Source organism: Melozone crissalis, unplaced genomic scaffold (genome assembly GCF_028551555.1).
Source record: "Melozone crissalis strain CALT ecotype California unplaced genomic scaffold, PUWL_Pcris_2 ptg000035l_1, whole genome shotgun sequence".
NCBI lineage: Eukaryota > Metazoa > Chordata > Aves > Passeriformes > Passerellidae > Melozone > Melozone crissalis.
The window spans coordinates 6674368-6693858 of NW_026535813.1; the positions used below are offsets into that span (position 1 = coordinate 6674368).

General features: G+C 40.1%; 1 protein-coding gene across 2 annotated transcripts in view; it reads left to right on the forward strand.

Moving 5' to 3' along the window:
* LOC128941413 (ceramide transfer protein-like) overlaps window positions 1-13950 on the forward strand; it is a 134260-nt gene extending 120310 nt beyond the window's left edge. For both annotated transcript variants that reach the window (XM_054283168.1, XM_054283167.1), the window contains 6 exons: window positions 4842-4937; window positions 9434-9566; window positions 9679-9749; window positions 11472-11600; window positions 12390-12519; window positions 13823-13950. In XM_054283168.1, coding sequence (XP_054139143.1) covers window positions 4842-4937; window positions 9434-9566; window positions 9679-9749; window positions 11472-11600; window positions 12390-12519; window positions 13823-13950 — 687 coding nt within the window. The remainder of the gene's footprint in view (window positions 1-4841; window positions 4938-9433; window positions 9567-9678; window positions 9750-11471; window positions 11601-12389; window positions 12520-13822) is intronic.
* The last annotated feature ends 5541 nt before the right edge of the window (window positions 13951-19491 follow it).

Here is a 19491-nt window from a genome sequence, read left to right on the forward strand (position 1 = left end):
CTTGTGCAGGGGCCCAAATCTTGTGAACTGTTGGACTAATTTCATTAGCTTTAATAAAAATACCCACAACTTGAAAATTTTGCATTTCTGATTATAATAAAAGCAATAAAATAACATCTGGTTTGTGTGGGCTGGAGATGGTCATTGCTTCAAATTGAATAGTTTTTCTTCTTTTTAAATCAAAGGTTTAATTTTGTCTTTAAAATTTGTCTCTTATAATAACATTAAGACATCAAATTTTAAGGTTGTCTATTATAATTTTTTACCTCTACAAGTAGCTTTATAACCAAAAGGTCACAAAGTATGTTGTTAAAAAAATGAGATTGCGGATATGAGAACTTTTACTGAAGAGTTCCAATATACTCAATTACAATTCAGAAAATGTCTGACATCCTAAATAAGTAAGTGAATTTAGTTTTGGTGTCGTATTCCAGTAATGTACAAAATTACTCTAGGTGCTTGCTCTGAAGAGCATAGTTTAAAGTTGAATTAAATAAGTGTATTCATGTGTTTGGTCTTTCAAAAAAAATCATTCAAACAGTATTCATGCCATTACTTTCCTTCTGCTGTGGTACATATGATTGTGAATATGGGGCTTCCTTCTGGGGTCTGATGAGTTTGGGTTTGTTTGCTTGTTTTAAAATTTTTAACTAATGCTGTGTAAGGCTGCAATAAAAGGACTTTACAGTGGTTCATATATTTTGGGTTAGACACACAGGAGAAATACTGACCAGATATTCTCAAGCAGTCAAAAGTTTACTGGCAAACTTTAGAAAAATCAGAGAGCTTTGGTAAAAGGTTTACTACAACATCCAGTCAACATAAAACACTTCTCACAGCATTAATTTGGTCCATTCAACTTAGCAAACTTTAAACCCATGCGATGTTAAATTGCTCAAAATATTCCAAGAAGGAATCAGATGAAGAAGAATCAGATGAAGAAGAAAGACAGAAAGAAAAGATATAGAAAAGCACGCTTATAGCTACCAACTGCTGGGCTCCAGCAGTGTTCAGAGGGAAACTCCAAAAGGAAGGTAGGGTCAAGACATGTGCTGGCTTCATGCTCAGCCTTAAATACCCCTTGACCTTCATAGCCCCTCCCCCCACGTGGGACTTCCAGCCACTCAGAAGCTGGGTTAGGCGAGAGTGGAGCTCTGCCTCCAGTGTTCCATGACTGGCACCCCTGCAGGGCTGGGATACTGGCTCTGAGAGTGGGGAGTGGGGGGTAGTTCACTCTCTCCCCAGGGCAAGGCCCAGCCTGCCCCTCCCACACACTCACATGCATCCCAAAATGTCTCAAGACATCCATCTTTCCAGTCTCTGACACACTGCAAACAGCCTGCTTTTTCAAATAGATGGAATGGATTTTTTTTTCTGAGTAACAGAGCCTGGAATCATACTACCTGCATACCTTGCCACCAGTTTCGTGAGCAGAACCCTAATATTTAAGGATTTGCTTATTGGACTGAAATCCCAACACTTGCCATGATTTATTGCAGTCAGTTAATTTCTGGAATTTGAATTTTTTACAAGGGAAAAAGTATGCAGGTCATATCGCACAACACCGATAGGCTGATCTACTGGTACTCCAGTCACATTAATAATTCAAGTTTGGTTTTATAGTGGAGGAGGGAGGAAATCAAGTAATAGAAAGCAAGTTTGGTTCTAAAGATAGAATTAATTTTCTATCAGGCTGTATTGCCAGTTCAATGTAAGGGAAAGAGTCATTAAAATATGTGAACCTTCTCATTTTCACCTCTTAGGTCTGTGATAATATTTGTGGGTCTATATGGTGAACCTGAATATCAGACCACTCGTGTGGCTGAAAACCTAACCACTTAAATCTAAGATTGACCAGGTCCTTATCACAATAATGCAAATTGACATGAAAGATCACGGTCAAATGGACTGGATTATGGGGTCAAGGTGTTGCTCTTTCTAGCAGCTGCAGGGATTATACTGTGTAGAAGCTACTACCCAGTGTCTTAGGATGTGGTTTCAAGTTAACTGACTACAGAAATAATGATCCTGCTAACTTGAAAGAAACATACTCCCCTCTGCCCCATTCTTCCCCCATATCTTCCCTAGAACAAACTTGCCAGTTCATTAAGTTGCTTCACCTGCTCTGGTGCTTCATTGCTAGTGAACAAGCAGATGAAAGACAACTGAGAGCATGAAGAGAAAAGCAGCACACCTTTTGGTGACAACCTGCTGTAGACCTTATTATTAGAAAGTTTTCCTCTGTCCCCAGGCTGAGGATTTGGCTTTTGAAAAGGCAAGATAAATCTTGATTCTGAATAAATGGGGCTTGTTTCTAGACTTCATTTATATGAAGGGAATATTAGTAACAGGTCAAGTAGAAACTTGCAGCTTTGCTTTTAAGATGAAGATGTATAAACATATTCCGACAGGAGCTGGTTCTTCAATGTGCCTTCAGAAAGGCATTGATTTGCTTCTGCCAGTTGAGTGAGAGGTTGTGGGCTTTAAATGCTGCAAATCATTTTCTCCTTTTAAAGGACTATCAAATTTTAAAATAGATTGAGCTCTTCTGAGGGCCTTGTAAATGAAGATCTGCCCACTTAATGTTAAGACCAAGGCTGCATGGGATAGAAGCATTTTTGCAGATCATTCCTGTAGTCTGCCAGGAACCCAGAGGTAATAGTGTGGCCTCCCCACTGGGAAAGAAGCTGTGAATATTGACTTGGTGCCTAATGTGGTACCTGAAATAGTTTCAGGCTGACAGGAACCTGCAGGTAGATCACAGTTTTGACAGATAGTATGCACAAGGCAGTTGAAGGCACTGAAATTACTTGGTCAAATAGAAGTAATTGCTTGTTAGTGAAAAACAACATTCTCTTTCCTCTGAAAGCTGCAATGATAATGCTTTTCCTTTCCCAAACCTAAGGGGAAGCTGTCTGAAAGATGTATTAGCAGGAATGAAACTACTGGGAGAAGAGAGGGAGAGAAACAAACTAAAGATGCCGTTGAAGTTTTCAGAGGAAGTCAGGAGGCTAAATGCTGAACAATTCCAAAGGCCTTAAAGTATTTAGATTGTACTTAGGCACATTGTATGATTCTTGGGGTTGTCCTGTGCAAAGCCGGGGTTGGACACTGTGATCCTTGTGAGTCCCTTCCAACTCAGGTATTCTCTGATTCTATGATACTCCTGTAAATGCTTCACTCTCTTCTTTCTTTGCTATTCTCCTCCCACTGCATTTGGCATAAAGCAAAAAGCAGCAAAATACAAAACAATCACATATAAGCTGGCTTTGTCCCTAGTAGATTAGGAGCCAGGGGAGGAGATAGGGACCCTGAATATGTTGTAGGTAAAGTTGCAGGAGCATAGGGAGGATTCCTTTCTGAAAGAAGTGTGACCTAGAGCTAGAAAATTGAATATTTAAATAGCTCACATTCTTACCTGGCTTGGCTTGTACTGTCATTGTTTTCCTGGAAAAAAAAATTAGAAGAATATTTGGTAGGAAACTTGTTAGTAAGTGGCAGGAAAAGATAGCCTGTCTAAAAGCATAAACACCAATCTTGTGGATGTTTATACTTCATTTTAACTAAAAAAAGCTTAAAGAAAACAAAGAAGCCCCCCAAAACTGGACTGATAATTTGGGTTCTGTAGAGAATTTGATAGTTAAAATGAGATAAAGGAGCATTTCTGTTGAAAGGATTTTATTTTTATGTTGTATTTTTAAGGATTTTGAAATTATTCAATTACTTTTTTCCTTCAAGTTGTACAAAAACCACCCATAGGTTCAGGCTGTTAATCTTGTGATTATACAGTTCTTAGACTAATCTGTATGTTGGTCAATTGACTAACCTTTGCTTGCAATGCATTTCCTCTCTAAAAAAGAAATTTCTACTGATTCAGGAAAATAATGTCAATTACATGGACTTATTTGAGGTGATGAGTTTTAATAGTCAGCTACCTCTTAGGCAAAATAAATTACTAAATTCTTTTCAGCACTTGTATACATTACACAGCAATGGATAATTTCGCTTTTTGTCTCTGTTTTTATTTGGGGGAGAATAGGATTTGGAAATGGAGGGACAGATACGATAGAAACACAACAAGACCATAGATTTAACATAAAAACGCATTTCCTGTCCCACCCCCTATTTTCATGTGCATTATTTGAAACAAAAAAAATGTATTCACATAGCTTGATAAAAATGTATAAAATATTTGACATTTAAGAAAAACATGCAACTGTCTAGCTAAGTATTCTTAAATGAGTATTTTAAAATAGTGGACCTCTGCATCATCACAATTTATTTGAATGTAAGCATTTCTGTTCTGTTTTTCTAGTTGGCAAATGTGCAAAGATGCCAAAGAAACAGAATAGGCATTATTTTCTCATGACTGTTTCCCTCACTGCTGTTTCAATATAACTTTTGATATGTATTTACTTTTTAGAGCTTGTTTGTCTGTCTCCCTCCCCCCTCCCTCCCCTTCATCTTTTTAAATGCTCTTCAATGAATATTGTCTTTCAAGTCCTACAGTGCACTGTAATTCTATTTGGAGGTACCGGAAGTATTTTCCTACATGATGAATTAAAACTATCTCAGGTAGGAATAGTGAGTTTTGACAGTTTAAAGGTACAAAGGTAGGATAGGGAAGAACCCATAAAGAATGAAATTGGAAGCGGAATCAAGATTTTGGCTTTTGTTTCTGAAGGCCACAAGTACCTGCTTGATCTTAACCTGTAATAGAAGGCTCTATTGTCCAAGTTCAGCTCCTGCACAACATTGACTTATGGTTTCCAATACTATACAGTCGCCTGCACAAGAAGATGAAAGGAATTACTTAAAAATGTGTAATTTTTTCTCTAAAGGTGGAAGAGATGGTACAAAACCATATGACATATTCCTTGCAAGATGTAGGAGGAGATGCCAATTGGCAGCTAGTGGTAGAAGAAGGAGAAATGAAGGTAAGCATTTGTTGTTTTGCTTAATTGATATAAGATTATATGCTGTGAAGATAGATATTTTTATTCTCTTTGAATAATATTACTGAGCAAGTTATGCTGTTAAAACTCCTCTCTGAGAACAGCATTGTTTAAGTTAGGACTGGAGACTATACGAGCTGCAGCTTCTAATATATTCAGCAAAATCTTATGCAGCTCTTGCAATAGCTTTTTCTTTACAGATTCCTTTCTCATTTTCTTCTACTTAAAACTTCCTGTCAACATGGTGTGCTGTATTGATTTGGCACAGCCTGGGTTTTGCTAGCAGGGGAGGGCTACAGAAGTGGCTTCTGTGAGAAGCTTCTAGAAGCTTTCATCATGTCTGACAGAGCCAATCTCTGATGGCTCTGAAGATACACATACTTCTGGCCCAATTAGAGAGGTTGGTAACGCCTCTGTGATGACATATTTAAGAAGAAAATCAAAACAGTGCATAGTTTTTTCCAGAGGTGGCAAGGCGCTGCTGCCAGGGCCATCCTGGTGCAGCACACGGCGATGCATTGCGGCCGCCACCATCTCAGTGCGGCCAGCGGCGAGCCTTGCCTGCCTGGCCCCCCCTAGCCAGCCGTACCGTGGGCAGAAGGGCAGGGGCAGCAGTGGTGGCTTCTCCTTTCTGACGCCCTGCATGAAGAGAGGAGTTAAATAGAGCCAGCGCTGCGGCATCTGCCACTGCCCACTAGGTGACAGTGTGGCCACCTGGTGGCAGTGGAAACATGGCGAACAACTCCGCGATGTAGGACCTGCAGAATCCTGCACTAATCTTTGAATTGGTGGAACTTGTTGGCAATAATACCTACATGCAGCAGTTTTCTTCTAGTCAGAGAAGAGGAGGAAGTGAAGACATGTGAGGGAGAACATCATGGTGGCACAAAGGTCAGTGGAAAAAGAGGGGGAGGAGGTACTCCAAGCACCAGAGCCGAGATTCCTCTGCAGGTCCTGGTGAGGACTATGGTAAATAAGCTATTCCCCTGCAGCCCATGAAGTCCATGGGGGGTGCAGAGATCCACTGCAGTCTGTGAGAGAAGTACTCACACCAGAGCAGGTGGATGCAAGAGAAAGCTGTGTTCCAGTGAGAGACCCAAATACCTAGAGGGCCCCTGCTCCCAGAGATAAGGAGACAGAGGGCCCTTGCTTCCAAACTAGAGCAGCCTATCCTTAGAAGACTGCACCCCGTGGACAAGTGACCCACGCCGCAGCAGTTTCAGAAAGACTGTTTCTCCGTGGGAAGGACTCACATTGCAGCAATTTTTGGAGGACTGCTGCTTGTGAGATTGGAGCCATGCTGGAGAAGTTCACAGAAACTGTCTCCTGTTGGAGGGACCCCACGGCATAGCAGGGGAAAGACTCCCCAACCTGAGCGAACAGAAAAAGACCTCGGGAGACGAACTGAAGAAAAGCCCCACGCCCTGTCTCCCTGTGCGGTTGGTGGGAAAGAGGGAGGGCTGTGAGGGAAAAAAAGTGTTGCAAATGCGTATTTTACTTCTCATTATCCTCCTCTGACTCTGTTAATAATAAATGTACCTTAGACCTTTAAATTTGAAAGTGTTTTGCCCTGGGAATTTTTTCTCCCAATCATCATCTCAACTCATGAGCCTTTTATTAACTATTTTTCCCTCTCCACTGCCCAGTTCAAAGCAAAAGAGAGTGAGTGAAAAGCTTTCCTGGGCGCCTGGCATTTTGCCAGTGTCAAAAGACAACATGCAAATTCAATGTATGAAAATCTTATTTGGTACCAAGTTACTGTAGGCTACTCTACTGTGCTTGTACACATTCTTGTGTATAGTGATAAATAAAGTAGATTAATTCAGGATGGATAGGCAGGGCAGGCGATTTGGCGGAGGTGGCATTGTATGTAACGGAGGGGCTGGAAGGTATGGAGCTCACAGTTGGCAGTGGCACAGCTGAGACTCTCGGGGTAAGGGTCAAGGGAAAAACAAATAAAGCATGAAGGCTACCCAGCAAGGATGATGACACTGATAAATTATTCTTTAAGGAACTAAGGGACACTTCTAAGTCAACCACCCTTGTCCTTATGGGAGACTTCAACTTGCCAGATGTTAACCACACAGCTGGTACAAGCAATTCCAGGAGATCCCTAAAACACCTGGATGACAACTTTGTGGTACAGGTGCTAAGGGAGCTGACTAGGAAAGATGCCCTCCTTGATTTGTTGCTTGTTAACAGAGATGGTCTTGTGAGGGGAGATTGGTGGCTGTCTTGACCACAGTGACAACGAAGCGATCGAGTTTAAAATCTCTGTTGACAGGAGAAAAAGTGTCAGCAAAGCTTCAACCCTGGAAATGAGGAGAGCAGACTTCAGGTTGTTCAGGGAACTAGTGAGTAAGGTTCCCTGGGAAAATGCGTTTGAAGGTGCTGCAGTCCATCAGTGCTCATCACTTTTTAAACACCATCTCCTAAGGGCACAGGAGCAGGCAACTGCCAAATGTCAGAAGTCAAGCAGATGAGGCAGAAGGCTGACTTGGCTGAACAGGGATCTTCTTTTGGAGATAAGCAAAAAAAGAAGGTGTATGGACATCAGAAGCAAGGTCAGGTGACATGGGAGGACTACAGAGATACTGCTCACCACTGTAGGGAGAAAATTTGTGTGGACAAAGCACCATTAGGGTTCAAGATGACCAACACTGTGAAGGACAGCAAAAAGGGCTTTTTAATATGTTAACAGCAGAAGGAGAATCAGAGATAACATTGGTCTGTGGTGTGATGAATTCAGTCACCTCACAAACAGGCACGCAGATGAAGCAGAGACATTTACTGCTTTCTTCACCTCTCTCATCAATACCAATGATGGCCTCTGGGACCCCCAGAGCCCTGAGCTAGAGGATCACAGCTGCGAGAATGACAAACTCCCAGTCAATAGTGAAATTGTGCAGGATGTGCTGCTCCAGCTGGATTCCTATAAGTCTATGGGACCTGATGAGATTCATCCAAAAATGCTCAAAGAGTTGGCTAATGTCGTCGTGAGGCCACTCTCAATGATTTCTCAATGGTCTTGGGAATCTGGAGAGGTCCCAGTTGACTGGATGCTCGGTAACATTATCCCAATTTTCAAGAAGCACAAGAGGGTTGGTCCTGGTAAGTACAGACCTGTCGGTCTCACTTCAATGCCTGGTAAAATTATGAAGACTCTTCTGGGAGTTATTGAAAAACACCCGAAGGACAACGCAATCACTGATCACAGCCAGCATGGCTTCATGAGGGGAAAGTCCAGTTTGACAAACTTCATTTCCTTTTATGACAAGGTAGCCCACCTAGTTGATCAAGGGAAGCTAGTTAATGTAATCTTCTGGGATTTCAGTAAAGCTCCATTTTAAAGCTCAGGGCTTCATTTTAGGGCCAGTTCTCTTCAACATCTTCATAAATGACTCATACACAGGACTCGAAAAGATACTAAGTTAAGTTTTCTGATGACACTAAATTGGGAGAAGCCAATCATTTGAAGTTTAACAAAGGCAAGTGACTGATTCTGCATCTGGAATGGGACAACCCTGGATGTACATACAGACTAGGGAACAAGAGGCTGGAGGGCAGCCCCTGGGAAGAGATCTGTGCGTTTGGGTTCACGGCAAGTTGAATATGAGTCAGGAGTGTGCCCTGGCAGTCATAAGACTCAACCAGGTGCTGGGGTGACTAAGTTCAGCATCATGAACCGGTCAAGGGAGGTGATTGCCCCACTCTGCTCTACACTGGTGCAGCCTCACCTCAAGTCCTGTGTGCAGTTTTGGACACCTCAATACAATAAGCAAATAAAGCCATTGGAGAGAATCCAAAGGAGGACCATGAAGATGGTGAAGGGCCTTGAGCAGAAGCCATATGAGGAGTAGCTGAGGTCATTTGGTTTGTTCGGCCTGGAGAAGAGGCGATTGAGGGGAGACCTTATTGCAGTCTACAACTTCCTCATGAGCAGAAGCAGGCAGGCAGGCTGGCAACTGATCTCTTTTCTGTGGTGGCCAGTCATAGCACCCGAGGGAATGACATGAAGCTGAGTCAGGGGATATGTAGCTTGGATATAAGGAAAAGGTTCTTTGCTCAGAGGGTGGTTGGACACTGGAACAGGCTTCTCGGGGAAGTGGTCACAGCACCAAGCCTGTCTGAGTTCAAGAAGCATTTGGACGATACTCTCAGGCACATGGTGTGCTTCTTGGGGCTGTCTTGTGCAGAGTCAGGAGTTGGACTCGATGTTCCTTGTGGGTACCTTCCAACTGAGCATATTCTGTACTATTAACCATTTTTGGAGTTGAGATTTTTCAAAATAGTGGTGTTTTCATGTGATCTGCTTTTCAAGAATATCTGCATTGGTAGTTATCATAGAACACTGACATGGCAAATTATTCTTTTGTTAGTGTTCTGTGTAAGTTTTTATCAAAGCTGATGAAATTAGTATAAAAACATGGGCAGTGTTGGCGATTTCTCTTCATTTCTGTCTTTGTGTTTGACCACAGGTGTACAGAAGAGAGGTGGAAGAGAATGGAATAGTGTTAGATCCTTTGAAAGCAACACATGCTGTTAAAGGGGTAACAGGGCATGAAGTTTGCCACTACTTCTGGAATGTTGATGTTCGTAATGACTGGGAAAGTAAGGAATCCCTTCTTAATCTTTGCATGTTTATCAGCAAGCGTGTAGTTTATAGCATTGACCTAGTATCTGTGCTTGTTTACTGATGGATTTTTATTTCTCCTCCCCTTAGCAACAATTGAAAATTTCCATGTTGTGGAAAATCTAGCTGATAATGCCATCATCATTTATCAGATGCATAAGGTAATAACACTTTGCCTGTTTACAAACCTTCGTGAGACAATTTGGACTATATGTGTTCTAATCTATTCTGAAATACTTTACCATCTTAACAATTTAAAATATTATCCAGAACAACAGTTTAGAACAATTTCTCTATTGAACTGCAATTTTGTAAATTGTTCAAACTTGGCTGGATAGCATACTTGTTTGTGTATCTATCTGATATAGTTTGTAAATAACAAATGAGCACTTTTTTTAATCTCTAAAGTATATCACTGGCAGCAAGGCAAGGTTCATCTCATGAAAACTGAAGCAATAAATTGGCAGTGAATACAAAGAAGAAACCCCTACCCCTGTATCATACATTTTGTTGCAATAATGCAAATTATTGTTGACCAGAATTAGTTGACATTCTGCATTTGCATTGAGGTCTTATAATTCCTGGTACATTTGTTCTTTTAACTTCATTATGGTTTTCACCCCAACTAGCCCTGATTTAGCTTTACTAAAATGTTCATTTGACTTATAACCCAATTATTACAGCGGCCTGAAGAAGATCTTCAGGGTGAGAGAGAGACGAGAATCTTGGTTCATGATCAGAAGGCTGGATTTATTGATATATGATATATAATACATTATAACTATGCTAAAAGGAATATAGAGAGAAGTTGCAGAGGCTGCTAAGCTAAGAATAGAATAGAATCTAAAAACAAGAGAGTTCTCTGTCACTGTGTTCCAGAGAGCTTGCCCTGTGATTGGCCCTTAATTGTACACATGGAACATGAGCCAATCACTATGGCACTAGGTGCACCCTATTGCATTCCACAGCAGCTGATAATCATTGTTTACATTCTCTTTCTGAGGCCTCAGCTTCCCAGAAGATGAACAAATCCCAAAGAAAGGATTTCTATGAAAAAATGTCTGTGACACCCAATAGCTATAATCTAACAGGTTCTAAAAATTTGGAATGAAGTGTACACTCTTTTCTTTAATCTTGCATGATTCTAAGTATTAGTATATTCATATATTGAAACGATTTTTTTAAAAACTGGTAATGTGGTTATCTTAAAACTGATGGAACATCAGACTGATTTTTGAACACAGTTGTATGAACTAAATAGTGTTGTGGTAAAAGCTAGACTTTTTGCCCATATTGAGTGTCGGGAAAATGGCTTCTGTACAGTTTTGCTTTATTTTATGACACTTTGCTTCTGAAGCATTCTCTTAGATAATACCAATTTACCACATCTACTTCATTAAAGTAGTAACTTGTTTAAATAATATTTTTTAGAGGTATTTCTTGTGCTCTCTCTCTCACCATATTTATGGAGACATAAATAACTGTAGATGCTTCTATTTTTACTTAACCACTAGTTCAGTTTGTAGCTTACAAGTATTAATTACAATGTAAACCTGAGATTGAGAGAACAGGAGAGGAAGTGCCTCTTCTTGGTTGTCTACTGAAAGTCATTGCAACTTGGCTCCCTGCCTTTCAAAGGTCTTAAACTTTCACATTAAATTTTTAAAATTAAGTATAGCCATATAACCTGTTATACATCTGTACAACACCTGTGTTCTGCTTGAGTTTTCAAAACTGCATGAAATTACTAACTTGAATAAACTTTTTTACTTAAATAACATGACTGACCTGTTTTGCCTTGTTTGTTTTTTTCCTTTATCTAAGGATAGTAAATACTTAATTTGCAAAACTGGAAAAGCTTATATTCAGGTGTTTCTCTGCAGAGAGTGTGGCCGGCTTCTCAAAGGGATGTGCTGTATTTGTCTGCCATCAGAAAAATACCAGCATTCAGTGAAAATGATCCTGAAACATGGATTGTTTGCAATTTCTCTGTGGAACATGAAAGTGCTCCTGTAAGTATTATTTTCATTCTATCATGTTCTGCTTCAGAGATGCCATTTTTCTATTATGTGTTGTGATTCTCTTGCAATACTGGGGGGAGGGGAGGGAGATAGTGGGCATATTCAAAAATACATTTTGTTTATACCAGATGATACAATGACCCGATGAAAGCATTCTGAGCCAAAAAATTTCTCACCTTATCTCAACAGTTGGCAGATCTAAGGTGTTGCAGAAAAATGGAAGCAAAATTTCTGGTGAAAACTTTTTTAAGAATTGAGGTTCCTTCATATGGAATTGAATAAATAACTCTTCAATATTGCCCGACATGAGGATAGGCTTGTATAACTAGATATGGAATCTGTTAAACCTACAGCATACACAGTTCTGCCTTGGTTCTGTCAGACAGTAGCAATGATTGTTTTCTCTGTAGTGTTTCTGTGCTGAATACTATGCCATTGCCTGCTTACAGGGAAAAAGTTACGAACTGATATTTGTAAACACTGATGCATTATTCATTAGATGTTTCCTTACTTGTCACAATAATTGAAATAATTCACTGTATTAAGCAAGCAGAAACTTGAGTTTCAGGCATTTCAGTTTAACCCTTTCCCTACTCACCATGTACCTTTAATTTCATTCACATTCATGTCACATCCATGTAGTGCTAGAAGGCAAACTCCCAGAAACATAACTTTTGGACTGCCTTAGACTTTAAACTAAATTAAAATGTTAGCATTCGAATATGCTGAAATAAACCTAGTTTGAAGTTTACAAATGTTTTTTTTTTTTTTTTTGGATAGATGAACAATTGTTGTGTCCGTGCCAAAATAAATATTGCTATGATTTGTCAGACTTTAGTAAGCCCGCCAGAGGGGAACAAGGAAATAAGCAGGGACAATATCCTATGCAAGATTACATATGTAGCTAATGGTAAGTCTAAAATTGTTCAGTATGACATTAATTATATATGCTAATTCCTGGGAGCTGAATACTGAGGAACAAAAATGTTGATGCAGTTTTCTGTTAAATTTATGTATAGCACCACACTTCTGGTCTTCATGGTCAAAAGTACTCAAATTCATGTGCTACATCAATCAGTGAATGGGATCTTTCATTGTGTTGCATTTTGAAAGCAATAAATGAAAGTCATGTATAGCTCAGTCCTAAGTACAGAACCTTGGGGTGAATGGGGGAGTGAGCAGAAGAAATGTCTGCAATTGGCATGACTTGGCATGAGCTTTAAGTTTTAGTAATAATCTGGGGGTTTTATTCATGCATTACTATCAGGTTTTTTTTACACAATTCATGTTTGTGAAAGGATGCTTGCAAACTACAGTATAATGTAGTCTACTTCTTTTTTTTTAACTGACAGAATCTTTGTTTTTGAATGCAAAGTTAGCAAAACCAAACTGTATGTTTACTGTCCCCAGTATTCAGCAGTATATTATAGTATTGGAACCTCATACTTATTATCTCCTCTCCTGTAGCTGCAAAATACTTCGAGTATCTCACCTGCTTATTATTTTTGACCACCTATTACATAACTTGTTAAATAATCACAATCTGAAATTGTGTTCAGTAAATCTTTGCCATATAGGAGTGATACAGCTTATATTAAATCCTGTACGAATAATGCTGTATTATGTTAAACTCTGGGGTAAGCTCCTTTGTGTCTTGTCTAGAAGTTTCACAATTATTTAAAATATAGATCTTCATTGACAAATTCTGAACTGTGATTATATGGGAAGTGGCATCTATTTCAGCAAAGTATTTGACCAGTGAATTTAAGCATATTTTATAATCAGAGCAAATTTTGCTTGAAGTGCTTTAAAAATAATTTGTAAGACATTGGCTATGTAGCAACTCTGCAGGCAAATGCAGCAGTTATTGAAAAGTTAAGGCTTGACTTCTATGTTCTTTGAAATTAGAAGTAGCTTGAGTCTGTCTTTCCATTGTTTTTTGGAAGTATTTAAAGAATATCACCTTTCCTTTGGGCATTGCTCAAAGCCAACACACCATGTTTAATATTTTCTAAATAGTAGCACTGTAGAACTGGACTAAATTAGAGTAATAAGAGTAGAAAGCACTGCTAAACAAGCTGAAAGGGTTTAACTTCTGCTCATTATCCTTTCCTGCTACTTCAGAAAGAATTACAGGAATACAAACTTAAATTTTCTTTTCTAGCTTTTAGTTGATTTGTTGTATTTCAATGATTGGCTTACTGTATTTCTAGTGAACCCAGGAGGATGGGCACCAGCATCAGTGTTACGGGCAGTGGCAAAAAGAGAATATCCAAAATTCTTAAAGCGTTTTACATCATATGTGCAAGAGAAAACGGCAGGAAACCCTATTTTATTCTAGCATTAGCAGGTATGCATTCATTTTTTTTATTCTTGATTCAGTATTTTAAATAATTAAGGCCAAACAGAAGAATGTGATCTAGAAATGTCTTTCTAGCATAAATTCAGTGCTTGGATTTAATACATGTAGGTGGTTACAGGCACTCAGGACGGATAGGCAGGGCAGGCGATTTGGCGGGGGTGGCATTGTATGTAACGGAGGGGCTGGAAGGTATGGAGCTCACAGTTGGCAGTGGCACAGCTGAGACTCTCGGGGTAAGGGTCAAGGGAAAAACAAATAAAGCATGAAGGCTACCCAGCAAGGATGATGACACTGATAAATTATTCTTTAAGGAACTAAGGGACACTTCTAAGTCAACCACCCTTGTCCTTATGGGAGACTTCAACTTGCCAGATGTTAACCACACAGCTGGTACAAGCAATTCCAGGAGATCCCTAAAACACCTGGATGACAACTTTGTGGTACAGGTGCTAAGGGAGCTGACTAGGAAAGATGCCCTCCTTGATTTGTTGCTTGTTAACAGAGATGGTCTTGTGAGGGGAGATTGGTGGCTGTCTTGACCACAGTGACAACGAAGCGATCGAGTTTAAAATCTCTGTTGACAGGAGAAAAAGTGTCAGCAAAGCTTCAACCCTGGAAATGAGGAGAGCAGACTTCAGGTTGTTCAGGGAACTAGTGAGTAAGGTTCCCTGGGAAAATGCGTTTGAAGGTGCTGCAGTCCATCAGTGCTCATCACTTTTTAAACACCATCTCCTAAGGGCACAGGAGCAGGCAACTGCCAAATGTCAGAAGTCAAGCAGATGAGGCAGAAGGCTGACTTGGCTGAACAGGGATCTTCTTTTGGAGATAAGCAAAAAAAGAAGGTGTATGGACATCAGAAGCAAGGTCAGGTGACATGGGAGGACTACAGAGATACTGCTCACCACTGTAGGGAGAAAATTTGTGTGGACAAAGCACCATTAGGGTTCAAGATGACCAACACTGTGAAGGACAGCAAAAAGGGCTTTTTAATATGTTAACAGCAGAAGGAGAATCAGAGATAACATTGGTCTGTGGTGTGATGAATTCAGTCACCTCACAAACAGGCACGCAGATGAAGCAGAGACATTTACTGCTTTCTTCACCTCTCTCATCAATACCAATGATGGCCTCTGGGACCCCCAGAGCCCTGAGCTAGAGGATCACAGCTGCGAGAATGACAAACTCCCAGTCAATAGTGAAATTGTGCAGGATGTGCTGCTCCAGCTGGATTCCTATAAGTCTATGGGACCTGATGAGATTCATCCAAAAATGCTCAAAGAGTTGGCTAATGTCGTCGTGAGGCCACTCTCAATGATTTCTCAATGGTCTTGGGAATCTGGAGAGGTCCCAGTTGACTGGATGCTCGGTAACATTATCCCAATTTTCAAGAAGCACAAGAGGGTTGGTCCTGGTAAGTACAGACCTGTCGGTCTCACTTCAATGCCTGGTAAAATTATGAAGACTCTTCTGGGAGTTATTGAAAAACACCTGAAGGACAACGCAATCACTGATCACAGCCAGCATGGCTTCATGAGGGGAAAGTCCAGTTTGACAAACTTCATTTCCTTTTATGACAAGGTAGCCCACCTAGTTGATCAAGGGAAGCTAGTTAATGTAATCTTCTGGGATTTCAGTAAAGCTCCATTTTAAAGCTCAGGGCTTCATTTTAGGGCCAGTTCTCTTCAACATCTTCATAAATGACTCATACACAGGACTCGAAAAGATACTAAGTTAAGTTTTCTGATGACACTAAATTGGGAGAAGCCAATCATTTGAAGTTTAACAAAGGCAAGTGACTGATTCTGCATCTGGAATGGGACAACCCTGGATGTACATACAGACTAGGGAACAAGAGGCTGGAGGGCAGCCCCTGGGAAGAGATCTGTGCGTTTGGGTTCACGGCAAGTTGAATATGAGTCAGGAGTGTGCCCTGGCAGTCATAAGACTCAACCAGGTGCTGGGGTGACTAAGTTCAGCATCATGAACCGGTCAAGGGAGGTGATTGCCCCACTCTGCTCTACACTGGTGCAGCCTCACCTCAAGTCCTGTGTGCAGTTTTGGACACCTCAATGCAATAAGCAAATAAAGCCATTGGAGAGAATCCAAAGGAGGACCATGAAGATGGTGAAGGGCCTTGAGCAGAAGCCATATGAGGAGTAGCTGAGGTCATTTGGTTTGTTCGGCCTGGAGAAGAGGCGATTGAGGGGAGACCTTATTGCAGTCTACAACTTCCTCATGAGCAGAAGCAGGCAGGCAGGCTGGCAACTGATCTCTTTTCTGTGGTGGCCAGTCATAGCACCCGAGGGAATGACATGAAGCTGAGTCAGGGGATATGTAGCTTGGATATAAGGAAAAGGTTCTTTGCTCAGAGGGTGGTTGGACACTGGAACAGGCTTCTCGGGGAAGTGGTCACAGCACCAAGCCTGTCTGAGTTCAAGAAGCATTTGGACGATACTCTCAGGCACATGGTGTGCTTCTTGGGGCTGTCTTGTGCAGAGTCAGGAGTTGGACTCGATGTTCCTTGTGGGTGCCTTCCAACTCCTATGATTCTCTGAAAATGTGGTTTTATCATTTTTCTATGAATGCCATAGGCTACCTCTCTTTTTCAATTCTGTTTATTGTCAGACTCCAAAGTCATAGTAGTTTCATCCTTCTGTAAGAGGTAGCCCAGTAATGATTCTCATTTTTAATTTTATATTGTTAAAGAACTAGTGTAGGTGGATCATTTAAAACATAGCTGTCACTAGCCAGCAGTTCAAATGTGATAATAGTGCTGATACTATTTAAGGGGTTTAACAAGTTCTGGTTTTCCTATTAGTGTTCAAAATTTTCACTACTGTGTTTTGTCTTTGCAGTGATCAGAACAAGACTGGGTGAGCATTCCACCTTGAAGTGACCGATAAGTGCATAGAGCACTCAGTGTTGGAACAAAGGATCTACAGTCTTTTTATCATTTCTAGGGTTTGTATACTGAAGTAAAGAAGCACTGCATTACCATGAGGCTGAATATTTAATACTAACTGTCCCCTAAATGTTTTGATGAGTCAGTGTGTAATGATCAATAGATGTTTTGATAACATGCATATGGCTATTTTGATTGCTTTAGAAGAGGAAGAATGTGTACAGCTTTGAATCACCAACAGGGGTTACTGCTTTAATTTTGAACAACTTGCAGAATTTCACTGTCAACATTCCGAAGATACTAGAGCAGTTTTTGTGCATGTCTAAAAAGCACAAAAGACAAATGCACGTATAGCATACTCTATGTGCTTTATGTGCACAAAAATCTGTAGTATTTTGGTGGGGAGAGAGTTCAGTAAAGCCTAAGTGACTTATTAACAGGTTTTTTTTTGTTATAATCATAGTTCATTGCCATTTGTTTCTATAATGAATCATCTTGTTACATAAAATGTCAGGTAATAATTGTGGTCTGTCAATATCCTTATGACTTTGCCTTTTCTATTGTCTTACTCTTATGAAGATCTTTGGCTCTGAAGGAATAAGAGTGTGAAAAGCTTTATTTTTTCCCAGGTATGTTTCTATTGGATTTTTTAGTTATGCAATATGTGCTAAAGAAATGTTGCTATTAACATGATCCAGAAATTTCTAGGAAGATTCTGTATGAGAGGGCAAGACAGTGCCTGAAAGCCTAAAGTCATCTGATCATTATAAATGTGGACTGCTTTCTTGCATATCTGGGGCTTTCCCAAAGCTGTGAGAAGGTACACTATAATATTTACTGAAGTAATTTAGACTACATAAGACACCATTCTCAACCTAGAATGAGTACATTATTTTCAGATCCTGCATGTGTTTTTCCCATCTTGATAAAGCCATGGTATGAGGTTATTATAGAAAATAAGTTGCACTGATACTTGCCTCAGTCAAAAACTCATCAGTTATTAGGATGTATAGTTCATATTGGAAAGTTCTGTCTATTTGCTATGATAATTTGTCAGATATTTGCCTGCCTATGATTCTGGATATGCTCATTAAGAGAAGTGTCTGGCAGACTAGTATTGATTTTGAGGTCTTTTATCCATGTCCTGTAGCTGGAAACTCTTCAGAGACTGCTGGATGTTTCACTGACCTGTGTATTTCAAGAAAAAAGATTCAGATTTATTTTTTTCTCTCAAAAGAAAACTGAAAGTCTTGTTTGCTATAGTATGGTAGGTAATTGAAAATAAATAAAAAATAGCAATTTAATAAAGATTTGGTGAATTATTAAATGTGATCTGCACAGTGTTGAAAAAATACTTTGTTAATTTTCTTTATAGAGATTAAATAATACATAACACACAATTACACATGCATGCAGCTTTCATGTTCCATAACTTTTTCCTTTTTATTTGCCTTTTTCAAATGGTGTACATGGAATATGCCTTATTACAGAGTTATTTTATTAATTTGAATATCTATAAAAGTGCCTATATGTTAATGCTAGTAAGGCAAATAAGATAAAAAGGTATATGTTTACTACATTACTAGTGAACATTTTATGTAGTAATGGTAAAAAATATATCTCAAATATACTTCTTCATTTTAAAATCAACCAAGCAGTGGTTAATTCCACCATAGCTACTGATGGGAATGTAAAGGGAAAAAAAAGTCCAAAATGTAAAGAGCTTAACTCCATTTTTGCCTTTTCTTGTAGTTGTTGAACACAGGCAACTAACTGTTCATTAATTTAATTGGATAACTTAATTTTGCAAAGGTATGGGAAGTTTACAAACCAGTATATTGTCCTGGCGTGACGTTATGATGCTTGTATCCCCATTCATATGTTCTGTGCCTTTAAGAGCAGCTCTGAAGAGTGGAAGTTTTGTTTGGGTTTCTCTTATCAGGGACACAGAGACAGGCAGTACATAGGGCTGTTTTCGCTTCTTGTTTTCAGCTTGCTGCTTTGCTTGCTCTCTTTTCTGCTCCTGCTTCTGCTCTGCTTTGGCCTCTGCTTATTAGCTAGTTTAGCTAAACAGTCCAAATTCCTCCCTGGACTGTTTCTCCTCTCTTGTTTCTGTGACCATCTCAAACCTGCTCTGGACTGGGACCTGGGAACACCGACGGTTCGCACCGTTTGGCTGCAGCAGCTGCCCAGAGCCGGAGGGACTGAGAACAGAGCAACCATCCCCGAAAGAGACTTTCTGATTTTGTCATCTTTCTCAGAGTGGTGTCATCTGGTATTGTTCATTTTGTGTGCTGGGGGGTGCTGGGCCAGTCAAATAAACAGGTTCTTTCCACCTCTCTCCGAGGAATTCTTCCCGAACCAGTTGGGGGGAGGGGCCGTGTGGGTTTGCTTTCTGGAGGGGCCCTCCTTTGCAGATTCTTTAACAAATTTGCCCTAAACCAGGACAAATATCAACGCCCATCCTGGGGGCTCGAGAGAGTGGAAAAACCCTCTTTTGACTGCATTTTGGTTGCTATTACTCTGTGTTCATTTAAATCAGCTAGTAGCCATGCTTTTTGAATTCATAATGTCTATTGGGATGAAGGTTTGCATGCATTTCTGGTCTCTAGGGTTTG